Source organism: Anas acuta, chromosome 17 (assembly GCF_963932015.1).
Source record: "Anas acuta chromosome 17, bAnaAcu1.1, whole genome shotgun sequence".
Taxonomy (NCBI): Eukaryota; Metazoa; Chordata; class Aves; order Anseriformes; family Anatidae; genus Anas; species Anas acuta.
The window spans coordinates 12,224,605-12,248,943 of record NC_088995.1 but is presented as its reverse complement, the minus strand read 5'-3'; the positions used below and the strand labels follow the sequence as shown (position 1 = coordinate 12,248,943).

The 24,339-nt window shown below is 41.6% G+C and overlaps 1 protein-coding gene and 1 long non-coding RNA gene across 18 annotated transcripts in view; both read right to left on the bottom strand.

Annotated features, from left to right (window-relative positions):
• Window positions 1-24,339, bottom strand: part of GALNT9 (polypeptide N-acetylgalactosaminyltransferase 9) — a 428,403-nt gene that overhangs the window by 182,732 nt on the left and 221,332 nt on the right. For all 13 annotated transcript variants that reach the window (XM_068653695.1, XM_068653698.1, XM_068653697.1 and 10 more), the window contains one exon: window positions 20,174-20,320. In XM_068653695.1, coding sequence (XP_068509796.1) covers window positions 20,174-20,258 — 85 coding nt within the window. In that variant the 5' untranslated portion in view covers window positions 20,259-20,320. The remainder of the gene's footprint in view (window positions 1-20,173; window positions 20,321-24,339) is intronic.
• Window positions 1-24,339, bottom strand: part of LOC137841129 (uncharacterized) — a 357,202-nt gene that overhangs the window by 280,947 nt on the left and 51,916 nt on the right. The gene's annotated exons all lie outside the window — the stretch shown is intronic.

Here is a 24,339-nt window from a genome sequence, read left to right as displayed (position 1 = left end):
CCAGCATTTTCCTGACCCGGACACAGAGCAGGCCTGAGCATTTGGCACGTTTTGACTTCCAGAACTGATGTAACAAAAGGGATTGTTTTCCTTTCACTCTCCTGATGAAAATCTAGGCTTGTTCTGAAGTCCACTGGCCAGCGCTTCTGCTTCATAAAACAGTGTGCTCAAGCTGAACACAAAATAGTACACAGGAAGATTAACCCATCTTTTTAAGGTCACTTCTGCCAAAATTGGTATTAACAAAATCCAAACCTTCCACCTCCACTTTTTTCCTCTGACACAGTGAACACATTCTGTCCCCACAAACTGCAGGCTAAAACACGTCTTATTTTATGACCCAGCTTTTTAAGTTCATCTGCCGCCTGAATCACCTCTGTCCTAGCATCCTGCACTGCTGTTCAGGGCTGTCTCAGACCTGTGCACACACCAGCCCTGCTCTCCCTCCAGAGAGAACTCTTCTCCCTTGACCCATCTCGTCTGATTGTTGGCCTAGAACCTGCAGCTCACAGGATCCTTCTGGGACAGATAACTATGGGGGAAAAATCATCATGCTTGAGGTTTTCTAACAGAAAAGGAGCGCCCACCCAGCTTGTCTTCCTAAGAGGCAGTGTTTACTAGCAAAGCATCCAAATTCAGGGGTTGTTTTGCTTTGGTGTTTCAGACAACCACGTGTGCCTAATCATTTCCTGCAGCTATCTTAAATGAGGGGCTTTAACCCAGCCTGCGCAATGGCTCAGCAGAATGCTACGAGCACTAAGGTGTTTGGGAATCATGCTTACAGACAGCCTAAGATCAACCCATATTTGAGTATAATATGACCAGAGCTTCAGAATAACAACCACTAAAGGTTCCCACAGCCCTTAGCCCTCTGTCTAAATTGGGGTTGGGGCAATGATGACACACAATGCCAAATAAATAAACAAAAAAGAATAAAAGAAAATCCACTGAAGTTTGGACATCAATGTCATTGTATTTTTCTTTTTTTTTTTTAAACCAGTCCTTTTTTTTTTTTTAAAAAAAAAAAAAAGGACTGGTTTCATTTTCTCTCCCTGTTGTTTTTAAGCCAGCATCTCAGAAGGTTGAAAGTGAAATATATTTCTTTATCAATTTCTTGTTTTTCTCCTCCTCTGCCACCCATGCACAGTGGTTTGCTTATTGAGGTTCATTCATGTGTAGGGGCTGCTGGCATTGATGTATTTTGTTAGTAGGGTGGAGAGATTTTTGCCCTTTTTTTTTTTTTTTTTTTTGAGAGAGAGAGAGAGAAAGCTGGCACATTAATTTAGCCTGACAGAAAGAGCAGATGAAGATGATGTTAATTTTGCAGGCACAAATGATCGGGCACAGTAATGCCAGGCTCCCCCTATCCAAGCCATCACAGGAGTCTACTGCACAGACTAGCTCAGGACTTCCATACTCCAAAACTCTGACCAGCCTTATTCTGACTGCAGGTAATATGTTTCACTCCCTTTTGAAAGAATATTTGATTGTATTTATTCTAACATAAAAATTAGGTTTGAGATCACGTGTCCCCTAGTTGCATTCACAAGCGTTCCTAGGATCTTGCTTGTCGTGCTTTCAACTTGCTGTTGAAAATTGAACCTTACAACATCACACATCTTAATGTCCTTAAGGCAAAATGAGAGAGCTCTCTGAAATGACACTGTGGTATCTCTCAGGGAGGATGAGAAATATTCTGTGAGCACCCCTTACAGTGAGAGAGACAGCTGCCAGGCCTAATCAAATCAGCACAAACATCTTCCTCTCATCTGTGCCTCAAATTAAGGCAATCACCAGAGAAACAAATTAAGGACAAATTCTGACACAAGTTAAACTACTATTTACACAGGTGCAGCTCTGTTTTTAGCCCTATGTCCACATAGGAACCCAGAATCCTTTTGTCACTTCCAAACCTTACTCTACCACAAAACTCATTTACACAACCAACAACGTTGTTCACCCGATGGTGCCAGTTCCCCACCTTTTTTATAGCCATCCATACAAAGAGCAGACTAGGAAGTAAACTATAATCACTGCCATTTTCACCAGCTAGGCACGATCACTTGATGAGCAGCCCAACTGCTCTGAGAGCAGAGAGGCAGCAGATGGACAGCATACATTCCAGCAGACAGAAAGCAAACTGTGCCATACGTACAACTTGATCACTTAATGACGTCTTTTACAATTGTCTTCTCCAGGGCTCCTGTAGAAGGCTAGGAATTCAGCTCAGCCCCTCCAAACTCCTCACCAGGCCAGACCCCTGGCACCCCGAATTTTCCCAGGGAAGCCCCAGCACTCCTGCGTTATGGGTTGGGAGGCTGTGCTGCCCAGCTTTGCAACAGCCAACATGGTTAGGCATCCGAATTTGGGTTGGTCAGGCAGAATCTTTTTTGCTAAAGCATTCAGCAGTGATTTGGAGAGGGAGAGGGAAGGAGGATTTTTTTTTTTGCCTGCTCAAGAGACTGAAAGCTGCTCACCATGTAGACAGATGGGGAACTACTCCAGCAGCACGATGCTGGATGTTGCTGGATGTACCATCCTCTGCCCACCCAGCCAGCAGAGAACTTCCAAACACAAATTGGGAGAGAAAGGAAAGCTGCTCAGAGGTTGCACCTCTCCCACCAGTGCTAATTTTATCACAGCATGTTTCTACCAAGAAGCATCTTTGTAAATATCAACAATGTTAACGATGTGCTCCAACTAGGAAATTAAAACAACCCCAGGTTGAGATGGGATTTCTCTTGGTAAATCTATCTTATGCCAGAGTGAATGCACTTGGTTTTGATTGAGATTTACTTCAGAGTATTATAAATATTAATACAGTAATAAAATAATTATTTGATTAAATATTGCCACTTGAAGTAGTAGTGAGGAAATCAGCGTCCTTCCAGGTAGCTGGGTACACACCAATTCAGCAGCTCCCCTTTTAGCCATCACTGTATTAACAGTAACTCATTCAAAGCCATCTTCATTATTTTTTTATTTTTTTATTTTTTATTTTAAAGGATTTGTTTATAAACATTCCTGCACAGGCATCTTCTCACAGGAGCACTAACATTGGAATGAAGTGATACTGCCTTCTTTAAACTCCATCTGCAGGCACTTGTACCACACGTAAATTAGCCTTTGAATAAAACCAGCACCTAACAGCATCTTTTAAGCCTTTTGGCAAAGGCCATGCACAGTGTCTCTTTGATAAAAAAAATACATCTTGCACCAGGTTACGTACAGGTTTTTACAGAGAAGAAAATGATCTAATAGGTCTCATCCATTCCTGGCACTATTGAGTATGATTTGAATAACACAGACGAGCTAATTGTGGTCAGAATGAGTCCATCTGCCTTCGTTAGATGGAAGCTCTTCAGAGTGTAGAGGGAGGCTTTGTCTTCACTGTTAAATAGTGCAGCACTTGGGGCCTGGAGGAGCTAAGTGCACTACGTACCCTGTGGCAGAGGCTCACACCACTACTGTGAGACAGTCACCAAAGCGAAGACAACGGAAAGGTGCAGGGTTAATGTTAGCCACTTCACCTCCTTCCTGAGCACCGCACTAACATGTTTTGAACAGGGGGCTTTCTCCTTGCAACCCCTTACAGCCACGGCCCGCCTGATGCACAGCAGAAACCGAGGGCTCCCTCCTTCCCCCGCCCCGCTTCAGCCCCAGGGCTGGCACCAGCTCCTGTAGTGGCAGAACCAGGCACCATTGCTATCTCTGAGTTAAATCCACTTTTAACTCCAGTCTCTCTTATGGATATATTTGCAAGCTCAGACAGATCTCTGCGAGTGTTTTAGCCTGCACATGAAGCCACTTTGCATTACCTATTTGCTTGCAAATATCATGTCAAGTATACGTTTCAAAGCTCATGAATGAACTTACATCTAGACAAGTTTGCATGTGTAAAATCCATCGTCTGCCTGTTAAAGGGAGAGCGTTCTTGGTATTTTGTACTCAGGTTGGCCTGAAACAAGAGCTTGCTTAGACACATGACAATATTTCTGCTGAACAAAAATACTTCCACAATGCTAAAGAAAATTCAGAAGGAATCTGAGAATGCAGAGAGTTTGAGGCATTGCTTAGGGTCTCTTGTAATATCACAGATTATTATCCTTCTGTATTTGTTGGAAGAGTTTGGGAGAAAGAGGAGGGATTGCTGAAAATTGGCTTTTAAATCTGTCTTCCCCTGAGAAAGATGGTCATGCTCTGAGGTTTGTGGTATTAGTTGATAAGCGGTGATTAAAACAGTAATCCCAAATTGTAATCAAAAAGCAGTCAAGGCTCTGAAATTACTTTTCACTAAGCTTTTTTCCCTTTCAAAGACAGCCCTGCATGGCAAAAGATAATACAACCACAGACGCTGTTCCAATTTCATTTAGAAATATTTGATCCATTAATTTATAGTTTGGGGGAAGGTTTTTCCTCTTTTGTGTCGTGCCCCCCCACCCCCAGCTGTTCTCTCAGGAAGAATACCAGGTATGTTTACATGTCAGCACAGGTTTCCCCTTTACCCAGTGAAGTGCCAGCTAAAAATCAGTCTTGCCCATGCTTTCCCAGGCCATAAAATGGCAGCCTGGGCCATGCAGCATAAAGCCTTCTCTAATTGAAATGGTTTTGAGGTTTCCAAGACTCAAAGCTCATGCTGACTTCAGGAAGATCCCTGCAGGATCATGGGATGAAGGCACCTCTCAGAGTGGCTGTATTCAATAACTTCTACCTCAGCCCCGCCAGCCAGAGCAACTGGTGGGTGTTCCTATTTCACTCAACAGATGAAAAGCACAGGCAATAGTTCATGACAGTTTGATTTTCCATGCTGGAAGTGGTCAAACCAGCCAACAGTTTGTTTTCAACAATGTTGTTTCAGGAGAAAAAATTATTAGCACTGGGATGGTGCAAACCACATTTTAACATTTCAGAGAGACAAGTGAAGAACTCTCATGAAGTCTGAAAATTTCCCCAAGTACTGTGCAACGATTTGTGATTTTTTCCCTTTATGCTGATCTTGCAAGAAGGCAGAAATAAAATTCATCAAGCTGTAAAAATCAATAGTGATGCTTTGTCCTGTGCAATATAAAGACTGCAGAAAGATGTGATGGCAAAACGGGGCAGACAGACCCTGAGAGGGTTTCCAGTGTCTCTAGAGACACTGTCCAGGGTCTCTATGGGATGCTCCATGAGGAGCCTTCCCATCCTGCCAGTCTTTGGGAGCATCTGTCTTTGGAGGAATGGTGGAGAGTGCCACCCAAGCTTTCTATGCACATTGGATAGCCACCCACATAGTAAAAGGCCCGTTAACGAAACTTACAGACCCTCAACTTACACAAGCTGTCTGATACAAAGCTATAGCGTGAACTTTTCAAAAACAAATTTCCTCAGTGATAAATGTTTCCCTTCTGTTTCATTTAACAGCTGGGTAGTGAAGATGAAGACAAAGCACATGTTTTATCCATGGATTAAATTAAGCCCTGGATTACACATTGTAATTGAACATAATTATTCCAATACTACAAAATTTCAGGTGGCCCTCAAGAGGCAGAATTTGCCCCACAGAGTAGCATTAACATGATGAAAATGGTTGTGCTACTAATTCACATCGCGGCGTTCTGTTTTCAAGCAGCTAAAAAAACATCTTCAATTTCTTGTGGAGGAACAAAAAATCCCAAGATACCTTTATGTTTTATGTTAGTCTATAAAACTGGCAAAGTGTAAACTCTATAAAATAGCTTTTAATCTAGCACAAGTTTACTTTATACTGCTTGATACAATCATCTAGAACAAATGTTGTGGATTAAATTTGGAAAACAGAAGATGAAACCCAAAAATTCTCTCTTTTAATAGATGGGGAAAAACACACACACAGCTGTCCTCCATAATCAAGACTTGAAAGCAAGTGAATATGTTATCAGCAATGCTAGTCAGGTTAGCATCTCCCTCCACAGAAGGAAAATTCCTGTTATTCTTTGGTCACACGAGTGCTACTTCTCATGTCAGTAGAGCACACAAGATTTGTCATATAGAGTAATACTTACATGCAGGATCTGTGATAAATACAATTAATTCACTGCTTATCACTTTATCACTCAATCTTATGATCTCATACTTGTGTATATGCATTGAAATAAATGTAACACAAAAACGAAGCAAGATACGCATGAATTGGACTACGTCAGGAATCGTATCAGGATTGTATCAACATGAACTTAGTGTTCATGCTTCCTTAAGAGTCAAAAAACCTATTCTGGACAACAGATAAAAGCTGCTAAGCAGATGTAACGTGTGCTGTGGAGACAGCTCCTTGATCGTGTCTATAGGCATCAGTTCCCAAAATACAGAAAATCACCACTAAGCAGCATCCTCAAAATTAAAATTAAAATAAAAACAAGCCGCCACCACCAGCTTGTTACATCATGATTTACCAGACTGAAACATGGGTTTGCTGCACAGCTCCTGTGCAATAGCAGAGACAGCCCATTTGTATTCGTGATCATGTACTAGCCACAGCTAGCATAAATAAGGCAGCGCATGTCACACACTCAGCATATGCTTGTGCTGCCTGAGCTGTACTATAAACACGTGTGGGAGCATTACTTAGTGATTTCAGTCCCAGGAAGGAAGTGGTGTGTTGAAAAGCCAACCAGTGTTGCTCTGGCTGGGAGCAGTTGGGAATACCAAGCTCAGAAAGGCACCAGCCAAGCTGTCTCAGTGCTATTCCATGTAACCTGCAACATTTAATCACACTGCTTGGACCAGTGAAAAACAAGCTGTTTTGAGAAGGATGTGTCACACAAAATGACTGAATTTTGAAACAGCAGCATGACACATTAAAATGTCAGTGTATTGTGTGATATAATAAAAGGGAAATATTTCAAAGGCAAAATCAACTCCATCACATTTATCTTACCAATATCAAAAAGAATCTGACTTATCAGAAGAGTATTTCTTTCCCCCTCCCACAGAAAGTGGACACAAACACATTCCATACCCCTCACTGTGTTTTGGGATGCTGGGGAACAGCCAGACCTCCAGGAGACTGCAGTATTTGGAGCAACAGTGGTTGCAGTACACCAGCCCCCCTAAGGCCAAAGTGGAAGGGAATAGTGATTCAGAAGTATGAGGAAGATGACAGCAGGGCAAAAACAAAATTATTACAGTGGAGGGGCTTGATTGGATGGACTGGGGGGGAGGAAGCCATTCTTAATGTGCAACACAGTCAGAATTGCAAAATAAGAAGATAACTCCATCTGAGACAAACACAAGTTAGGCTGTTTCTAGGACAAAACAAACGAACAAACAAACAAAAAACCCTCAAAAGGTGGAAGAAGAAAAAGCAAGAAAAAGCAATAGGAAAGGCCTAGAGGAGAAACCTACTGTGTTGGGCAGAAAAAGCCTACACCCTACAGATAATGCATGGGAAGATGATGGACCAAAGGGGAGGCTGAAAAATAAACCAAGGAATACTGTGAAATCTGTATCTCTCAGCCAACATGACACTGGCCAAGAGAATTCCTGGGTTACCATTTTTGTTTCTGGGATTTCATCGATTATTGCTCACATCATTTTGTTTGCATTGCAATAAATATAACAATATACTAACAGCTTAAATGTACTATGAGCATTCCTGTCTGACTTCTGTAAGACACACGTCTCCAAATGTGGACAGAAACCATACGTACCCACATACGGTACCCATGCAGACATATGTGAAGTCAGCTAAATGTCAGACTGCACCATTTGACTGTGTTTAGGATGCTTCAAACCAGGATCTTCATGTGCTAGAGGCTTACAAATACATGCCAACGTAAGAGCTTTGCTCCAAACATAATGGAAGATGAACAATTGGTGGATCACAAGGCAGAAAGCAGGACAGTACTGGCTGACAAAAATAAGAGGCCTAAGCACATAGCACTCTGGCTGTGGTCAATTTTTCTTATCGTCACAGCAAAGGACAGTCTGAAAAGTAAAGAAACAAACAGTAAAGATCTATGGACTTTTAGCAGAAAGCTTTTCTAATTCATCTCAGAAGTCGCAGGTCCTACTTCCCTGTTACAGCTCTGTATATCTAGCTGTATGTATACAAATCCAAGGCAGAACAAAGCTGTGTGTCCAAATCCACCTCTTCCTGTAAACAAGTGAATTGGGGTCATGATTCGCAAGAGGACAAAATTCTCACTCTACATTCAGAAGGTAAATAATGAATCTGACCTGCTGTGCTGACCCAAGACAGTGCAGGCTGTCCCTTATCCATCACTTACTCTCATAGCATACAGAGCAGTAGAAAGCAGGGAGTAAATTAATCATTTTCTCTTTCTGCAGTGTACAGAATATGGACTGTTCTAGTGAGCCACTACTTCTTTATAAGGTAAGGTTAATCAATAAAGATAATTAGACGCTTCTGCTTAATACATCTATGTCACTGAAAAAAAACACAGAGTCCTGCCATCCCCTGTTGAAACACAAACAAAGACTGGAACAAATCCAACTGGTACAAAAATGACTGTATGGAAGTTTTAGAATGTCAGATTAAAAATATTGCATGATTCACTCCCACCTGAGCATTACTGACTCTCAGAGGAAATCCTCTACCACCTTCGCTCCCACAGTGAGAGCCACAAGGTTAAACCTCTAAACACAGCTCTACTTGGGGCACAAGGGTCCAGCCACCAAAACCAACCAACCAACCAAAAAACACAACAAAAACACACACACACCATTATATATATATATATATACATATATATATATATATATAAACAAAAAAACACAGAGGACTAGAAGACTGGAGTCTTCTCACTATTTTTGGGCCATTTCTATGCAGCCACTACAGAACTGGAGGTTGACTAACCTCATGCCAGCTCTGTAACCTCTGCTTACTTAGGATTCCTCTGATGCAAGGAGAGATTTCAGCAGGGGAAGTTTATCCACAGCACAAACAAGCTCAAGGTTGCCCCACATTGCTCCCTCGAACACGTCTTTCTTTGCAATCGACGCTGGGGCACCTGCAGCTTTTATTTTTAATTTCTTTGAGCCGCACAGTTCATCTCAGATCACTTCTTGGCTCTGAACAGGGAGGGCAAGATAAACCTCTCCAGTGAACAACAAGAAATCTATAGTGACGGACAACCAGCAGATCATCTAGCTAATCTCCACTTGTCCCACTTTAACTGAAGCTTTTTGCAAACAAGTATTGATCCACTGTTCCACGGTCACAAATCCTCAAGTAATTCTCTGCAAAAAGAAGCTCTTCTTTTTGTGAGGGGAAAGGATGCATTCTTTTTAACCAGAGAACAGCAAATAATATAACATAAAACAAAATGTAACATAAAATAAAACCAAAACAGAATTAAAACCAAATCTGCAACACCAGCAGCTCAATGTTTTGCTTCTGACCACAGGTCAAGAGCGCTCTTTCATCAAGTCACACAAACACATCTTTTGCTTCCAGTTCCCCCGGTTAACATTTCATCCCCAAATTGGATTTTGATACACCAAAGCTTTCTTAAGGGCTCTAACCATCAATTTTACTTTTCTTACAGTTGCACTAATAGGAACTTGAATTTATTCTACTTTCTTTGCTCACACAAGCACCTTTTCAGCAGGACTGCACAATAAACCTTTCCTAACTTTCTTTTACTTCTCTGCAGTATTACTCCTACTTGGCGTCAAAACAGAGGGAACAGCCACTGGGATGACATGTGAGTTGTCTTCCTCCTGTTTTTGCAAGTCCCAGTATGCAGCCACATGCAGCAGTGGCTGGCCAGAGTGCCAGGGATGGTTCATCACTGCCCAGTGAAATACCCAGGTTCAGCTTTTCATAAATAAGATATAGTGCTGGCTCGAAGGGAAGCAAAAAACTGAACACAAACAACCAAGGCCCAGCAGGAGCCCTTGTCAGGCAAAGCTTTTACAGGGAAAAACTACTTTGCTTTTCCCCTTCACCACTTCAGCCACAAATGTTTGTCTTCTACCAGCATATCTCAGCACATCCAGACTGACGTTATTTTCACGAAAGTGGTTGAATTTGGGAGAAAAAAAAAAAAAAGAAAAAAAAGCTGATAAAAAATAACAAGTCCATTTGGAGAACTGTAAAAAAAAAAAAAAAAAAAAACACAGAAGTGATGAAAAAAAGTACAAGCTTTTGTGATAGGAGCCACACCAAGGTGCTCCACATCTCTACAGGATCTCACCAGTTTTACACCAGTTTTTACCTGGTTCAACAGGAAAGGGGCTGGAGAAGCCTAGGCAGACTGCTCATTTTATAATCACAAGACAGTATAAATAGGAGAAAAAGGAGGTGGAAGATGAGCTCAACTATTTCACTTTATTAAACAACTCCCAAAAGATCATTTTGACTTCAAGAAAAATCACACATTTCAATTGACTTGCAGTGAGCTTTAGAAATTGAGCTTATTTAGTATCTGGTCCCCACTTAGAGGAACCTGAAAGATCTCTGAGGCCTTTTGAAATTTAACTTGTATTGGCAGGTGCATCTGTCACCAGAAATTACAAGCCTTAAAGCTCGGGTTGTGGGTGAGATTCTCTTGCCTGCATTACAAAAGGGAAAAGTAGATTATCACCATCTGACCCTGAAGACAATGAATTAAATATTTTTTCAGGTGAACAGACATTTACAAACCAAAAGACGATGACAGAAAACGTTCAATTAATGCTTTTTTTAGCATTAAATTTTTTTGTTCCTTGCTTGAAATTCTGAGGTCAAAGTCAATTTCATTACAATCAACATGCCAGATCTACCAAGATTACTCCATATCCTCATGCCACCCAGAAAAGTAGTTTAATTGCTTTCATTATCTTTGGAGCTTTATTATTCTAATTATCTGGGTAGTTTTATTATCCTAAGTATTGATCTTCCCTTCTAATGACTCCTATAATTAAGACAGGAAGATGTTGAGTCTGTCCATAAAAACTAGCAACGGAAAGAGCACAGAGCAAACTAGCCCCTCGGTGCAATGGAGAGAGCTGGAATCAAATATTTGGAAAACTTCTAAACCTCTGAATTTTGTTTCTAGAATGTGAGAAGCTGAATTTTATTTTAGCAGCAGTTTCAACACACAGCCAGGGACCAATCCACTGCCGGCTCCCAGGCACAGACAGCAGGACTGCAAGGGCTTTGAAGGGAAGGAATTTTTCATTCTGTACCTGAGCTGAACTTTGCATGATGCCCTCCTTTCCCAGGACTTTCTGTCGCTGCAATGCAAATGATCAACAAATGAATTATTCAGTCTTCTGCATTTTGTTGCACGCTTTTCCTTCAGTACCAAAGAAGTTATCATAGCATGTCATATTTAATTTTGAAAATCTGTTTTGCATGGTTTCATCTACAATTTGCATGTGCTTTGCTTGCATCTCACAGCATTTCCCATGCAGACATTTGTAGTAAAGTAAGAACGTACACAGTAACAAATATCATTCAGTGACAGGTAGTACAGCTGTCTTTCTGTTCAAATTTCATCTTGTTCCCATTGAAGCAAGTAAGGCTTGATGATAAGCAGCCATAGAAGTAATGCTGCACTCACTGGCTTTTATGTATTTTCTGAACCTTTCAAAAAATTGAACATATAAAAATGAGATATTGGCAATTCTGTGGCAAATAATTAAGTCTATGATGTACAGTAACATTTTTTCTTGTATTTTCTTCACAAAAAGACTACTTAAACATTTGTACAATAAAATAGATCAAGTTTATGATGCTAGAGAACATAAATAGTCTTTCTTTAAAAAAATTTTAAAAATCCTTCAGTAAAATAAATCACAGGTTTCTGAATTTTTAAATCTTTCTCCTTTGCTTAATTATTTTAAATTGTTCATCAGCTCTCTCCAAGAGCTAATAACATTTCTGAGTTTAAATCTAGGCCATATCTCGTGGCTGGCCAGACAGCACAGACATAGCATCACCCAGCTCCTATTCAGATTCAACTGGCCTCACACAATGCTGGGACATTCAGAGGAGCTGTCTGTGTTGCAACTGCTTTATCACCTGCTCAAGCAGCTCAGTACAGCCCATCTGACATGACTGTCAATTCATTCTGAGGCTTGATTCTTTAAAGCAGATGCACGGCTTCAAACCCTCCTGGACTATCACATGTGGAGATCCCACCTGATTTGTTACTGCTCCAGTATGACCAAGTCACTCCGCTCTTTCCTCTAGGGTCCACTGAATGCCAAGACGAAATGAGCTTGGTGATGGAAGAGGGATAGAGTTCAGATTTGTTTTTCATTCTGCCATGACTAAGAGATTGAATAGGCAATAGATGCTTATTGTTAAGTATCACACAACGCTGAGAAGCATATAAAGTGCATGTAGGAGACAAGTGTAGCTGAACAAATGAATCACTCGGAACAGGAACCAGCGTGTTCCTTCATTTTTTCATTAAGAAGCCTGAAGTGCCTACTCTTTCCTATGGCCATCTGTGCGCAGCCGATGGTTCTCCAGGAATAAGAAGAGCATGTTTATTTGCAGCCTGGTTTTCTTCAGTTTTCATCTGTGTCAGAACAGGACAGGTAAGTTAGAGTAGCCTGCTGAAATGTGCTACCCATCCAGATAAATAAAGGACTTCAGTTTTAGACTGGTTCTGGATTGTGCAACCAGAATGTGCATATGTAAAAGTTCAGGTGCTGGTTTTGTGAACAAAGACTTGAAGAAGCATGCCTGAGGCCTGAAGCAATTACTGTAACTAATACAGACACATCCTGCAGATACAAGTTTCTAGGAAAAAAAAAGTTCTAGAGGATGCTTTAAAACTTGGTGCTTAGCTATGCCTTAGATTCAGAAGGATGTTACAATCATTTCCATCACATTTATTCCAAAGCCAGGTCCAGCCACAAAACAAAATTGTGGAAAGCATATATCTGACATTATTTCTAGGCTTTGTGTGCCCATTGTCACTAAACAGCCAGTACAAATGAGTCAAAAAAAAAAAAAGCTCGCTTATAGCAGAGAAAAAGACAGGTCCTTTAAAGAAGATCCTCTATCAAAATCCTGGAGGTCACAAGTTAATTACTAGCTTCCGCATGGGACACCTGTGTCCCTCAGTCATGCACAGGTAGTGCCCACTTCACTCTCTAACCTGTTTTCCAGGACACCAAGCTTCTCAGGACAAAGGCCATGCTACTAAATGGCCCTGTGGCTCCCAGAACACAGCAACAACTGCAGACTTCTGTTTGTAAGACAAACAAGAGGAACTATAAAACAATCATGAGGGGACATCAGGCAAAGGAACAACATTCAGACATTTTAAGGCCATTGCTGTAAGTCTGCAATAGTGCTAAAGCTCATGTAGATCTTCATATTGGCAAACCTTTATTCTGGATAAAGATGTCAAGATAGGAGTAACATATTTAGACCTGTCTATGCCTGCACAATCTGTGCCCAGTTCCACAACTTTGACAGAACCCGCACAAGGCCTCTGAAAATAATCCAGTCTAGATAACGGCATTTGTCAACTGCTGTAAGCCACTCGTATGAGCAAATGGTCACAACCTGACAAGGCTTGCAGATAGTGAAATGAAGTCTTAATAACAAACCTAAGATACAAGTCCTCTGATAAAGCAAAGGATAATACAAAAGCCATGCTGCTGCTGTCAAAACAGCGTTGCTCTGAGACACCTCCAGTGCAAAACCATGAGTCACGTTGGCTTCTTGCTTCACAGCGGATCCGGGCTGATTCAGAATCTGCTAAGATTAAAAATTACTCTTCAAGTATGGCACTGTGGGTGCTCCAGGAAAGTTATTGCGAGGAAACTTTCTCTACAGCACTGGAAGGTATCACCTTCTCTTTTAGTGTTATTAATACATAGAGTTGAGACTAGGCTAAACCACCTGTTCTGAACAGGCAAGGTTGTTCTGTTTTACTGAACTGCTCCCACACTGCTCTAAGAACATGTATTTGCCCCAAGTTTGTATTTCAGAAAGGCACCTGGCTGCAGTTAAAGACTGCTGGATGGGGAGGCCATCACTTACTTTTGGACCTTGTGAAGCCTTCCTTGGGCCTTTGCTCTGTTCAGCCTCCCCACTAACGTTGCCTCAGGGATTATTGTGGAACTAAATAGATGAACCCACACTTTATTTGGTCCTCTGAACTTCAGTGCTCTCAAGTATGTCCATAAGCCAAGGGAACCATGATAACCTGTCTGTATAGCTCCAGCACCACTAACTTTGACACCAGGGAACCAATCTGTTATCACAAGGAAGTCAATGAAGGGTGTATAAGACTGATAGAAAGCATACAGGATAGTATATCCTGGATTATTCTCTAACATGCTGAAAAAGCAAACACGTGTTGAGAAGGCTAGATACTAATGAGCACAGAGCTTGCTGATGACAAGAAATTGGCAGCTTGTTAACCTGGACACCCAAAGACATATCGAAGTCCCAACAAGGAGATCTAATTGTAGCATGATTAATGCCAATCATTTGCTCTTTGCCAATCCCTCACACACGTTCCCAAGGATGGCATTCTTCCACTCTGGCATCCATAATATAGTTAATACTGTGTGGCTAAAAGGCAGAAGGAGAAATGAAGGAATGCGTACATAATGCCAGATGGGAACAGAAGAACGCAGGCTATAAGTTGCCTATGAAATGCAGCTGATTATAGGCAACACAATTAGCAATCTGTGCAGCTGCCTTGCTATGACTCCCCAGGTCAGAGCACGCTCTCTCTGCTGCAGTGTTGAAGAAAGTATTTCCTTGCTATTGCAGGAGAATACGAAACAAAAATCCTTCAAATAATCCAGGCTTGAAAACAACCAAATAGTGACAAACGTGAAGACTCCGCTACAGCATTAACGTTACTACTGTGAGGACAACAGCAAGAAAACTTCCTCACACCTATATTGAGTAGAAATATTTTTCCTTTTGTTGTTAAAGGTGCATGAATGCTGCACTCACCTGCAGTGAAAAAAACTCCCTTAATTCAAACTGAAGTCAGGGAGTTATAACACAGCACGTTTTACCCACTTCCTTGTTCAGCTAGATCCACTTCCACCATTTCACTGACATCAACAGGCAGGTTTCTCACCTTTAACAAGGGACAACATGTGAGGATACCTGAACCAAAGAGGCTGCAGAAAGACGGGAGGACACCCTACTCCTTCAGGACTGCTGCACTATGTGGATTTCTCACACCACCCTGAGAGCATTACCTTGGCCAGCTTTTTCGTGAAGGCCTTGGTCCAGCAGCTCCGTGACAAACACCAAAGCAAGGACAGTACTGTCAGCACTCTGAAGTAAGGCAAGTGCCCTTCTGAATTGGCAAAACACTAAAAAACGTGGAAGCAGCTCAGACAGGAGAGTTGATGAAACTCTTTATATTACATTCAGCTCTTTCTTTTTTCAATCTTCAGATTTTAAACGCACAAAAACCTCACAGGAATACTCCTCATTTTCTGTATCTGTTCTTTCTGAGGGTGTCTGTTTTTTGTTTTTGTTTTTTTTTTTTTAAAAAAAAAGAAAACAATCTAATATATTCTTAACATGAACCATTTAATGCCTGTTGCACAAATGTGTAATAAAATTCAGCCCTGTGGCTCTTCTACTGTCAAGCTAAATAGAATCCATTTGAAACAAACGTGCAGCTTTAAAATTTCTTCATCTGAATGTTCCTGTCTTTGAAGGGAGCAATTCTGCTCTCCTGTCCCCCACAGATCAACAGGGATTTAGGAGAAGCAGTAGGAGGGAATATTTTGGTATTAGTTTTGTTTTGCCAGCCCAGGGTCTTGCAGAGCTGTACCCTACTGAAGAAAAATGAATCCTTCCTCAGAGGCATTGATTTTATCAGATACTAAAAGTATACACAAATAGAAGAAAAGCAGCCCCAAACATTTTTCCAAAGGAAACAAAAAGGACTTGAGGTATGGCATGTGGGACAAATACTACCAAGAGATGTCTTCACTTAGCCTGGATCTCACGTCACTCAGGGCCAGTTTATTACCACATACAGAAGGCAAGGAAGTATTAGTGGCAGCAGCAGAGCCCCTTTTGCTGCCATCTTCTACTAAGTGGTGGCTCTCTAACCCTGTGTCTGCTGACATGGTGGCTCTGCAGGTCAAACACAAGCCAACAGACCCTACATGTGGTGTAGGGTCAGTAGTGCGACGAGGCTGCAGTTGCACCGTGCAAGCAGAGATGGAAGGGAAGCCAACTGCAAGAATGAATTCAGCACAAGGTTTGCATCCTTGCACACTGTGAGAAGAACCAAGACTGCCCTGTATGAGTGACTGGTTTGTGCTGAGGGCTGCCTGCCTGTCCTGTCTATGTTTCAGCATTGTTTTCTTCCAGATTAAGCTCTAGACTAATCCCACAGACCGAGCTCCCCTTAGCAGTTGGAGCATGTCTTCCTATTCAATTATGTGTGAATTATAGTATGTGAAAAAGATTGGGAGATTTACTTCAAAAGCACGCTCCTGATCCAAACTAAAGTAGTAGTGTGGATGCAACCATAACTCAAGAATATCAGGCCCAACACTGCATTGGAATCAATTATTTCTCTTTCAAACACAACAGGGTTGCAATTCTAACTAGCTCCAAAGCTGACTAAGTTTTTAATATTAATGTAGGGTTAAGAAAGGAGTCAACAAATTATTGTATTATTGTACATAATTTTTCAAACTGTTTTCCTGACACGTGAGCTAGGTTTTAGTCTTTGAAGAGAGCTGTAAATTTTAAGTTTTCCTTTGCAGTCACCTTATGAGGAAATCAGTGGCAGTAAGAGATTGATTTCTGGGGATTTTTGCCTACACTCTCTAAACTGGAAAGCAATTTTTAGGCTGGGGAAGCTTCCCAAGAGGGTGTCATGAGCTTCTGGGCTTGCATTTCTAGGAATCAGAATTACCTAAGCACTTGCTTTGTGATCATCTCTGTTCCAGCACTGGCATCTATATCTAAATATAGAAAGATACATTTAATATACTGATTCACTGCTGTATCCGCTGCAGGGAAGCTGATCTGCAAACCTCAGGTTTCTTTAAGATGCAGTGGCTGTGCTACACAACGTCCAGAAGAGACACCTTGGCATTGTGAATAGTCAGGTGTCTTTTGACTTTTTAAAAGAAATATATCTAGTTGTAAAAGCACATGCTCCAACTAATACGGGATTTATCAGATTTTGTGACTAAGCAAGTACATTGCCTGTACATGTGCCTTCACAGGTGGAAATAAATAAATGTGACTTTTAACTGGCACACTTAAAGAGAAAAATTTACTAAGCCTTTGTTTTGTTAACTGTGTAGGTAGGGAGTTTTAAACACAAAGAGGTAGAGACAAAAGCATCATTCAAGCAAGAACTTTGTGTCTCACTCTTGCACCACTGAGCTTGCACACAAAGCTTATATCGAACTGATTTGGGAACTGTTCTGAGTGAAGTTTGACAAAATCACAGCCTGAATATATATTTCTGTAAAATGAATCACAATAGAAAAGCACTGACTTATGTTTCTAATTCATTTTCTAAAACAAATGATAACCACATTTTTAGTGACTAGTAGTTTTTGTCTTCAAGTATGTGTGAGCTGCTTCATTCTTATGGAGCTTAAGACTAAAAGCTGACAGTAGAAAATAAGTCAATAAAAACAACAAAAATGTCCTCAGTGCTGCAAAAAGGGAATACAAAGATCAATGTTAACTTTCCACTGATGGGTAAAACCCTACAGGCCTTTTGAATTTTAACCGGGTAGTATTAAAAAATTCTATAAGACCAGCTATCATCAATTATTTAATGCCTTGCATCCTTCTTCATTTTTGTGGCATTCCAGCAGACTGCAGCTACTTCTGAGCTCTTAGCAACACGTTTGGGTGCGCCTCTTTGTGAGGACATACCTTGAAGCCCCTCACACTGGCAGACTCCCACTGCTGCAGGAGGGACTGTTTCTCAGATTAGAGACACAAAGCTAGTGCCATAAATACATGCTGTTAATCCAAGTTACCTCAGGTATGTATTGCAGAGCGCTGGTAAATTACAGGAAGGTCTAAAGCCCTGAGCAAAACCATTCTGTGGAGAAATGTGGCTGTTTCAATGTCAAGTTTTTAATGTCACATATTAAATTGAACCAAAATATCAGGCAACATCCTTTATCTGTGCTTTGTAGCAACAGGTGCTGGTAAAAATACAGCTGCTGTAAAAGCAGAGAAGAAGTTAAGCTCCATTTAAAGAGCTCACAAGATATGTCCAGCTCGGTACTGTTGGTCTGGTACTGCAGACCAAAACACCAGGCTGATCCACTGTGAAGTCTCAATGATGTCTGACCCCAGCTCTCATCTCCGCAACGACACTCTGCTAAAGCCACATAAGCCCAGAGTCATCCAGCCGACAGGAGATGAGTTATCTTAGAGCACCATCCAGTATCAGAATGAGGTTTTCTCATTCCTCTTAGCTTAAGCATCACTGCACAGTAATTCCTTCAATACCAGGATTTTAAAATGTCTCACTTATTGTGGCCAGGAGGTTGTACTGGCAGCCATTAGTAGAGTTCAGCTGTGACCAATGCACAGATACAAAATCTGTCCCTTGTAATAAGTGCACAATATTGCATTTACATTAACAAAATACTCATACATATTGAGAAATGGTGAAGTCTAAGAGATCCGGCACAATGTGACTATTCCAAAGATCCTATTTCATCCCCTTCTGGGCCATTTTGGGGTACACAGAATTCTTGAGCAAGACACCTGTCATCCGAGCATTTGAGGGCCATCGCAGAGTACTGTGTTTGTGTCTGTGTTTCCCTTGCCCTTTAAGACAGCCGTGTACTATTGGCGCTTAGCACAAAGTGATCCCTTCACAGGCAGGCATCATGAAAGTGTTGGATGGAAGGGTAACAGTAAACGATCCTTCACTCTCAGTGATTGACAAAGTCCTAATGCAGAGTTACATCACACTTCAATGTCTGTCTCTAAAACTTCTACTTCACATTCTACCGTTTTTTTCCTATCCACACATTTTCTCTTTCTGTTGTTTGTAATTGGAATGCATTTAAATAGCCCCTTCACATATTGATTAAGCCAGTACCAGAAGCAGCAAGGATATGATTGATGAATATACCTGTTCATTTAAAAGAGGTCTGAGACAGCAGTGAAATTAGTTGCTGACTTCAGTAATTTCATAACAAAATTATGCTCTTGTAAGTAGCAAAGAATATTTCTGCTGTGCAGTCAGAAAGTCAACTTTTGATGTTCACAACAAAAAAGAAGAAATCCTGCATGTGAGTTCTTTACAGCAACCTGGAAAGTCCAGTGACCGTCTGGTGGATTTATGCAGGAAGCCCACACTGTTAAGGACTGAAAAACCTCTGCTTTTTAGCCCATGATAAATCAGCCCATGTAGACTGTGTGGTGCTGCTATGTACAGACTGAGGAAATTACACTTTTTCCTTTTCAACTACGCACTGCTGCTAGAGAGAATTACGGTGCTATACACACAGTGAAACCTCTTCTGAGCACCCTGATACATTGATCAGACAGAATTTGCCTTTGAAGGACTTTAAAAAAATAAAATAAAATCTCTGGCTTGATTGTGCTGGGTTTCTAATGGAGGTGCAGCAGAAATGCATTCATAGCTTTAGTAACAGTTTTAGGCAGACAAATGCCTAAAGAAATTCAGACGTTCAAGAAGGACAGAAAGTAGAGATGGTACTTGCAGCCTCTTGAGCACCATCACCTGTGGTGCTGAGGTCCAGGGGAATCCAGCAGCCCTTCCCACAGGCCAGGGCTTGCTCAGCTCCCAGCTGCCCAGAGACTGTGTATGGGTCTCATGAGCTTGTCAACAGGCAGATAGCATTTTAATAAGGAAAGACAACTGGTAGCTCTGCAATAATAAGTCTTTGCAGAATTAGGTAGCAAATAGAAAAGTATAATTGCTGAGTTTCTCAGCAGGTTTTTGGAATACTTCATCTAAGTAGGGTTGGTGGGCCAACATTTGTACAGGTTGTTTCCTTTAAGGGGTTATAAATATATAAATGAATACCATTCTGAAAGGATATTTAGACAAGCTGTTACAGCAGAAACCTGGTGATGGAGGGGGGCCTCACTCTCAGCTCCAAGTACTTCAATTCTAAGTCTGATTAACTTACTATCAGGTGGAAGGCACACACAGGTACAACAGCATAAAGGCAATTGGATGGTGTGTATATCCTCAAAGCAAAAAGCGCACAAAGTGATCTGTCTTACCTGGTCTAATCCACATCACAGCAGCACCGACTGCAAAGCTGCATCCATGTCGCTGGGGCACACCTTCCAGATGCTGCAGTTCCATCACACAGTCACTGGGCTGAGCTGACCAGGAAGTTGTTCCATCAAGAGAAATTTTTTAAGAATCTGAAAGAAAAGACAAGTTGTTTGAATTGCAAATGATTCTTATGCTTTCAGGGAAAAAAAATGGAAAAATTCATTTTTTAATTTGGCATCTGTGAAATCAAAGGCAGAGGAGGCATTGCAACGGGATGTCCATCTCAGACCAGATTCTTCAAGGCCCTGTCTGGCAGCTTTGGGAGAGTGTTAAACTGGCAAAGTGCTGCCCTGGTAGCCCTGCTGCTCCTGTGCACCAAGGGTGGAGTTACTCACAGGTAGCCAGCACCAGCCTCTGCCAGAGAGGAGACAAGGTGGAACTGGGGCTGGGACACAAAAGAGGAGCTTTGGGTTCTCAACAAGCTACTATATTCTATAGATCTAAAATAAACAGTTTATTATAACCTGCATGTTAATTCTTTGTATGTTTTGTTGTTGGTGGTGTTTTTTTTTTTTTAAATCAGTTAATGCTTGGGGTCCTCCAAATCAGAAGGAAGAGGTCTGGCAGACACCTGGCATATATACTCAGACAACAATACAACAATGCTAAAACAACCTCCTCCTTCTTTCTTTACCTATCTCTTTATCTTTCAGCATTGCTAACAGATCTGCTGTTTATAGAGCAGCGACAAAGCTTGGTTACGGATGCATCTTTAAAAAATAATGTAGGGAAAGGAAGGAGCAGATATCCTTGAGATCAGATGGTTCCCCAACATGTTTGATCCCTCAGATCAAATGCAATATTTTTCCACCCACTGTGAGCTCGTGTTTGTACTGGCACCAGTCTGCTGGCAGAGCGAGGCAGGTACCCCTGTCCTTAGAATTCCTGATCACAGTCGTGGGAGATTCAGAGTAGAAGGGAACAAACACTGTCCATTAAAAAACAGCCTTGAGTTGTTTTTTTGCCAGTTTTCTTGCTTTAGGCTCGTACTTTGGTGTTCATTCAAACCACTGAAGTCTCTTATCAGGGACAGCACAGCACAGAAGTTGAAATGGAAAAACACAGGCAATCGGAGTTTCCTTAGAAAATATTAGAAGGCAAACTTGGAAATGTCTTAATTTTAAAAACTTTTCACAATTATCTCTCCCTAAAAGCAAAGTGATGACAGTGACATGTCAAAAAAAAGAAATACAGAAAAAGAAATTAAAAAAGGGAAGGCAAAAGAAAAGAAAAAAAAAATAGGAAAAAAATTACTTCCCCAGGGTTTCTAGTCTGCTTTTTATATATATCATCTTCCCAACCACAGCACAGGAAAATGATCATCTCTTAACCACATTAAACTTAACCATCCATTAAAAAGTATTATATTAATACCTGTCTCCTGCAACAAAAGATCTCTAAGACAACCATATCCTTTGCTGTTGCTCCCACCTTCCTTGACAAATTAAAGTTTATATCAAATGAAAACTTGGAATAAATGAGGGTTGGTACGACCCTACAAGCAAACTTTGACAACCTGGATTTCCCAATGATGGCAATGTAATGGCAGGACTAAAATTTCCACTGGAGCCGGCTATTTTCTTTCTCCCCATCCGTGTGTGCTCAGCAGCTCGCAGTGAGAAGCAGAGGCCCCGAGGAGTGTGATGTCGTGTCTGGGGACCTCACCCAGGGCTGGGAGTCCCCTTCGCAGTCTGCCCATCGACCTTGAAGCTGTCCTTGCCTGATCTGTGCCTGCAGAGAAGTGAAACCCACTTCCCTCATCATGTGCTGTGTGATTTCTAGATCCAAAGCTGCCCGAAACAGTGCTGCACAGTGAGTGCCCTCCTTCACTTGCTTGTTACCTAGCGCAGCTCGTGTGTGTTATCATACCCCAGCTCACCGTCTGACTAATTTGACAACCCACAAGAGATGGAGAAATCCAAGTCACCCTCATTTTTTAACAAGCCTCAAGGTGTGAAACCATTGGATCAGCCTGCTAAAAGAACCTCATACCTTAAATGCTTATTTTGAACCCATTAGGGTTTTTAGGTAACCAAGAAACTCATATTTTTTCGGAGGCAATTTCTTTTACAGCTGCCTGTAATCTCCCAACTTCCAGACTCAAAATCATTTAAAAACAAATAAGCTTCCCCACAGATAAAATTCAGAATCTCTCGGAGCCTTCATGATAATAAAACTAAAGGGCAACACTAAGTTGAAAAAGGAGATGAAAAACAGAGGAAGCCAGAAAAGTCCCGTGAAGTTCAGAATTTAACCTTAAGGCTAGAAGAAACGAGCAAAGTACATTTTTCATCTCCATCTGCCATTTTGTGGAGTTGGGATGAGAGCAGCAGCAGAGCACAGTATCTATATCTTGTTAGCACTGTTCATATTCTCATGTGCTTTTGTATGTATGTGTTTGGACTCCAGCTGGGCCTTGTGCCATCACATATTATATATTCACAGCTTCAGACTTCACAGCCAAGATTTTCAAAAAGCTTTAGTAGCTTGAGGTGCCTGCAACACTGAAACATCCTAAGGCAAGCAGCTTGGCAGCACTTTCAGGAAAGAAGGCCTTTTTTTTCTCCCTTTCTTTTTCTTTTAAAAAAGGTTGCTTAAACTGGATGCTCACAGACTGGTACCCCATAAACACCCCGTAATCACCAATTTGTGACAAAGCCTAGCAGCAGCACGAGGCCTATTTCCATATACAAGAGATGCTGACAGAGTTGGTAGGCAGTTTTGGTTGGACATTTCAGTCACATCTGATACTAAACTTAGGGTAATTGTAATCCTGCCTCTCTTTCCCTGAGTCCTTTGGTGCTTTAATGAAGCACATCTCCATCTGTGGGAGCACCCCGCGTGTCACGGCCTGTCACCTCTCACTGTGCTGGTTGGTAGCACTGAACCCTGAGCGGTTCCTCCACCTCCAGCTGAGGAACCAGAACCCATTGATGCTGGCAGCACAGTGCAGCTTCCACTCCTGCTCCTACAGCAAACAGCCCATGTAAGCTGGTGTGGAGATGCTACAGGAGACTGGGTGGGCACAGTGTAGGATCTAGCCCCCCTCCTAGCAGGTGGCAGGATCTTTTTCACTGAATACAGGACCATGTTATTTGGTCCATTTCTGCAGAATTTATCACTCTTATCTTTGTTTCGATTTGTGCAGATGCTTAAAGCCCACTTAGAGAACACGAGGCAACTGCATGCCTTGCCCAATGCCAAGCATTAACATAAATAAATTATTCAATTTTTCCACTGTATTTACAGATTCTTAGACTTGCAAGAGTCTTCTTGAGTATGTGTGATAATTGCAATTATACTCAGTATATGATTTTGTCACTCCTACAAGGTTTCCCTCGACTTGAAAAAGTGACTTGAAAACAATTGAAGCACAAACATCCTTAAACTTACTCTCTTTCTCTAATTCCATGAAAATACAGCAGTACCTCCTCATCCTTGTTTAGGCTCACAAAACTCCCTACCTCTTCCTTCCCTTAGAACTGGCCCGCCACAGACATCCATCCCTGCCTGGGGCAGCTGAGCTGCGCTGCTCACTGTGCAGCAGTGGGTGCATGGCAGTTGCTCACCACCTTTTACTCTACAACCTCCAAAAGACTCAGCATGCTAAGGAAAAGACTCAAGACATCTTTTCTAGTGACTATACTGCGCAACAAACTGCCACTGCCATGAAAAAGGTAACTGCTTTGATGGAGAAACAGAAGGTGCCTTAAACATAAGGGACAGGGAGGGCAGGTTAGAGGAGGACTGGTAGGTGAGAAAATGAAAGCAGCTTGCCCAAGCAGAGGTTACACCTCTCAGCACATTTCGTAAGGCTTGGCATATATGCAAATATCCCCCCAAACTTCCGTGTGTCAGCACAATGTAAGAGACCAGATGATTCTGTAGGGGGGAATTAAAAAAGAGGACCAGCAAAAGAGCTGGTGTACATGCAACTGTTCTGAAAAATTGGAGCAGAAATGGAGAAAGAAAAAGCAGGCAGTGCAATTATTTGTGTGAACTGATTACAGATCTCATATCTCGGCATTTCAGACAAAGCAGACTGAGAAAGGAAGCTGCACAAAAAAAAGAGCAGGATACTGATGTGGTTGCTGCTGAAGGACTATGC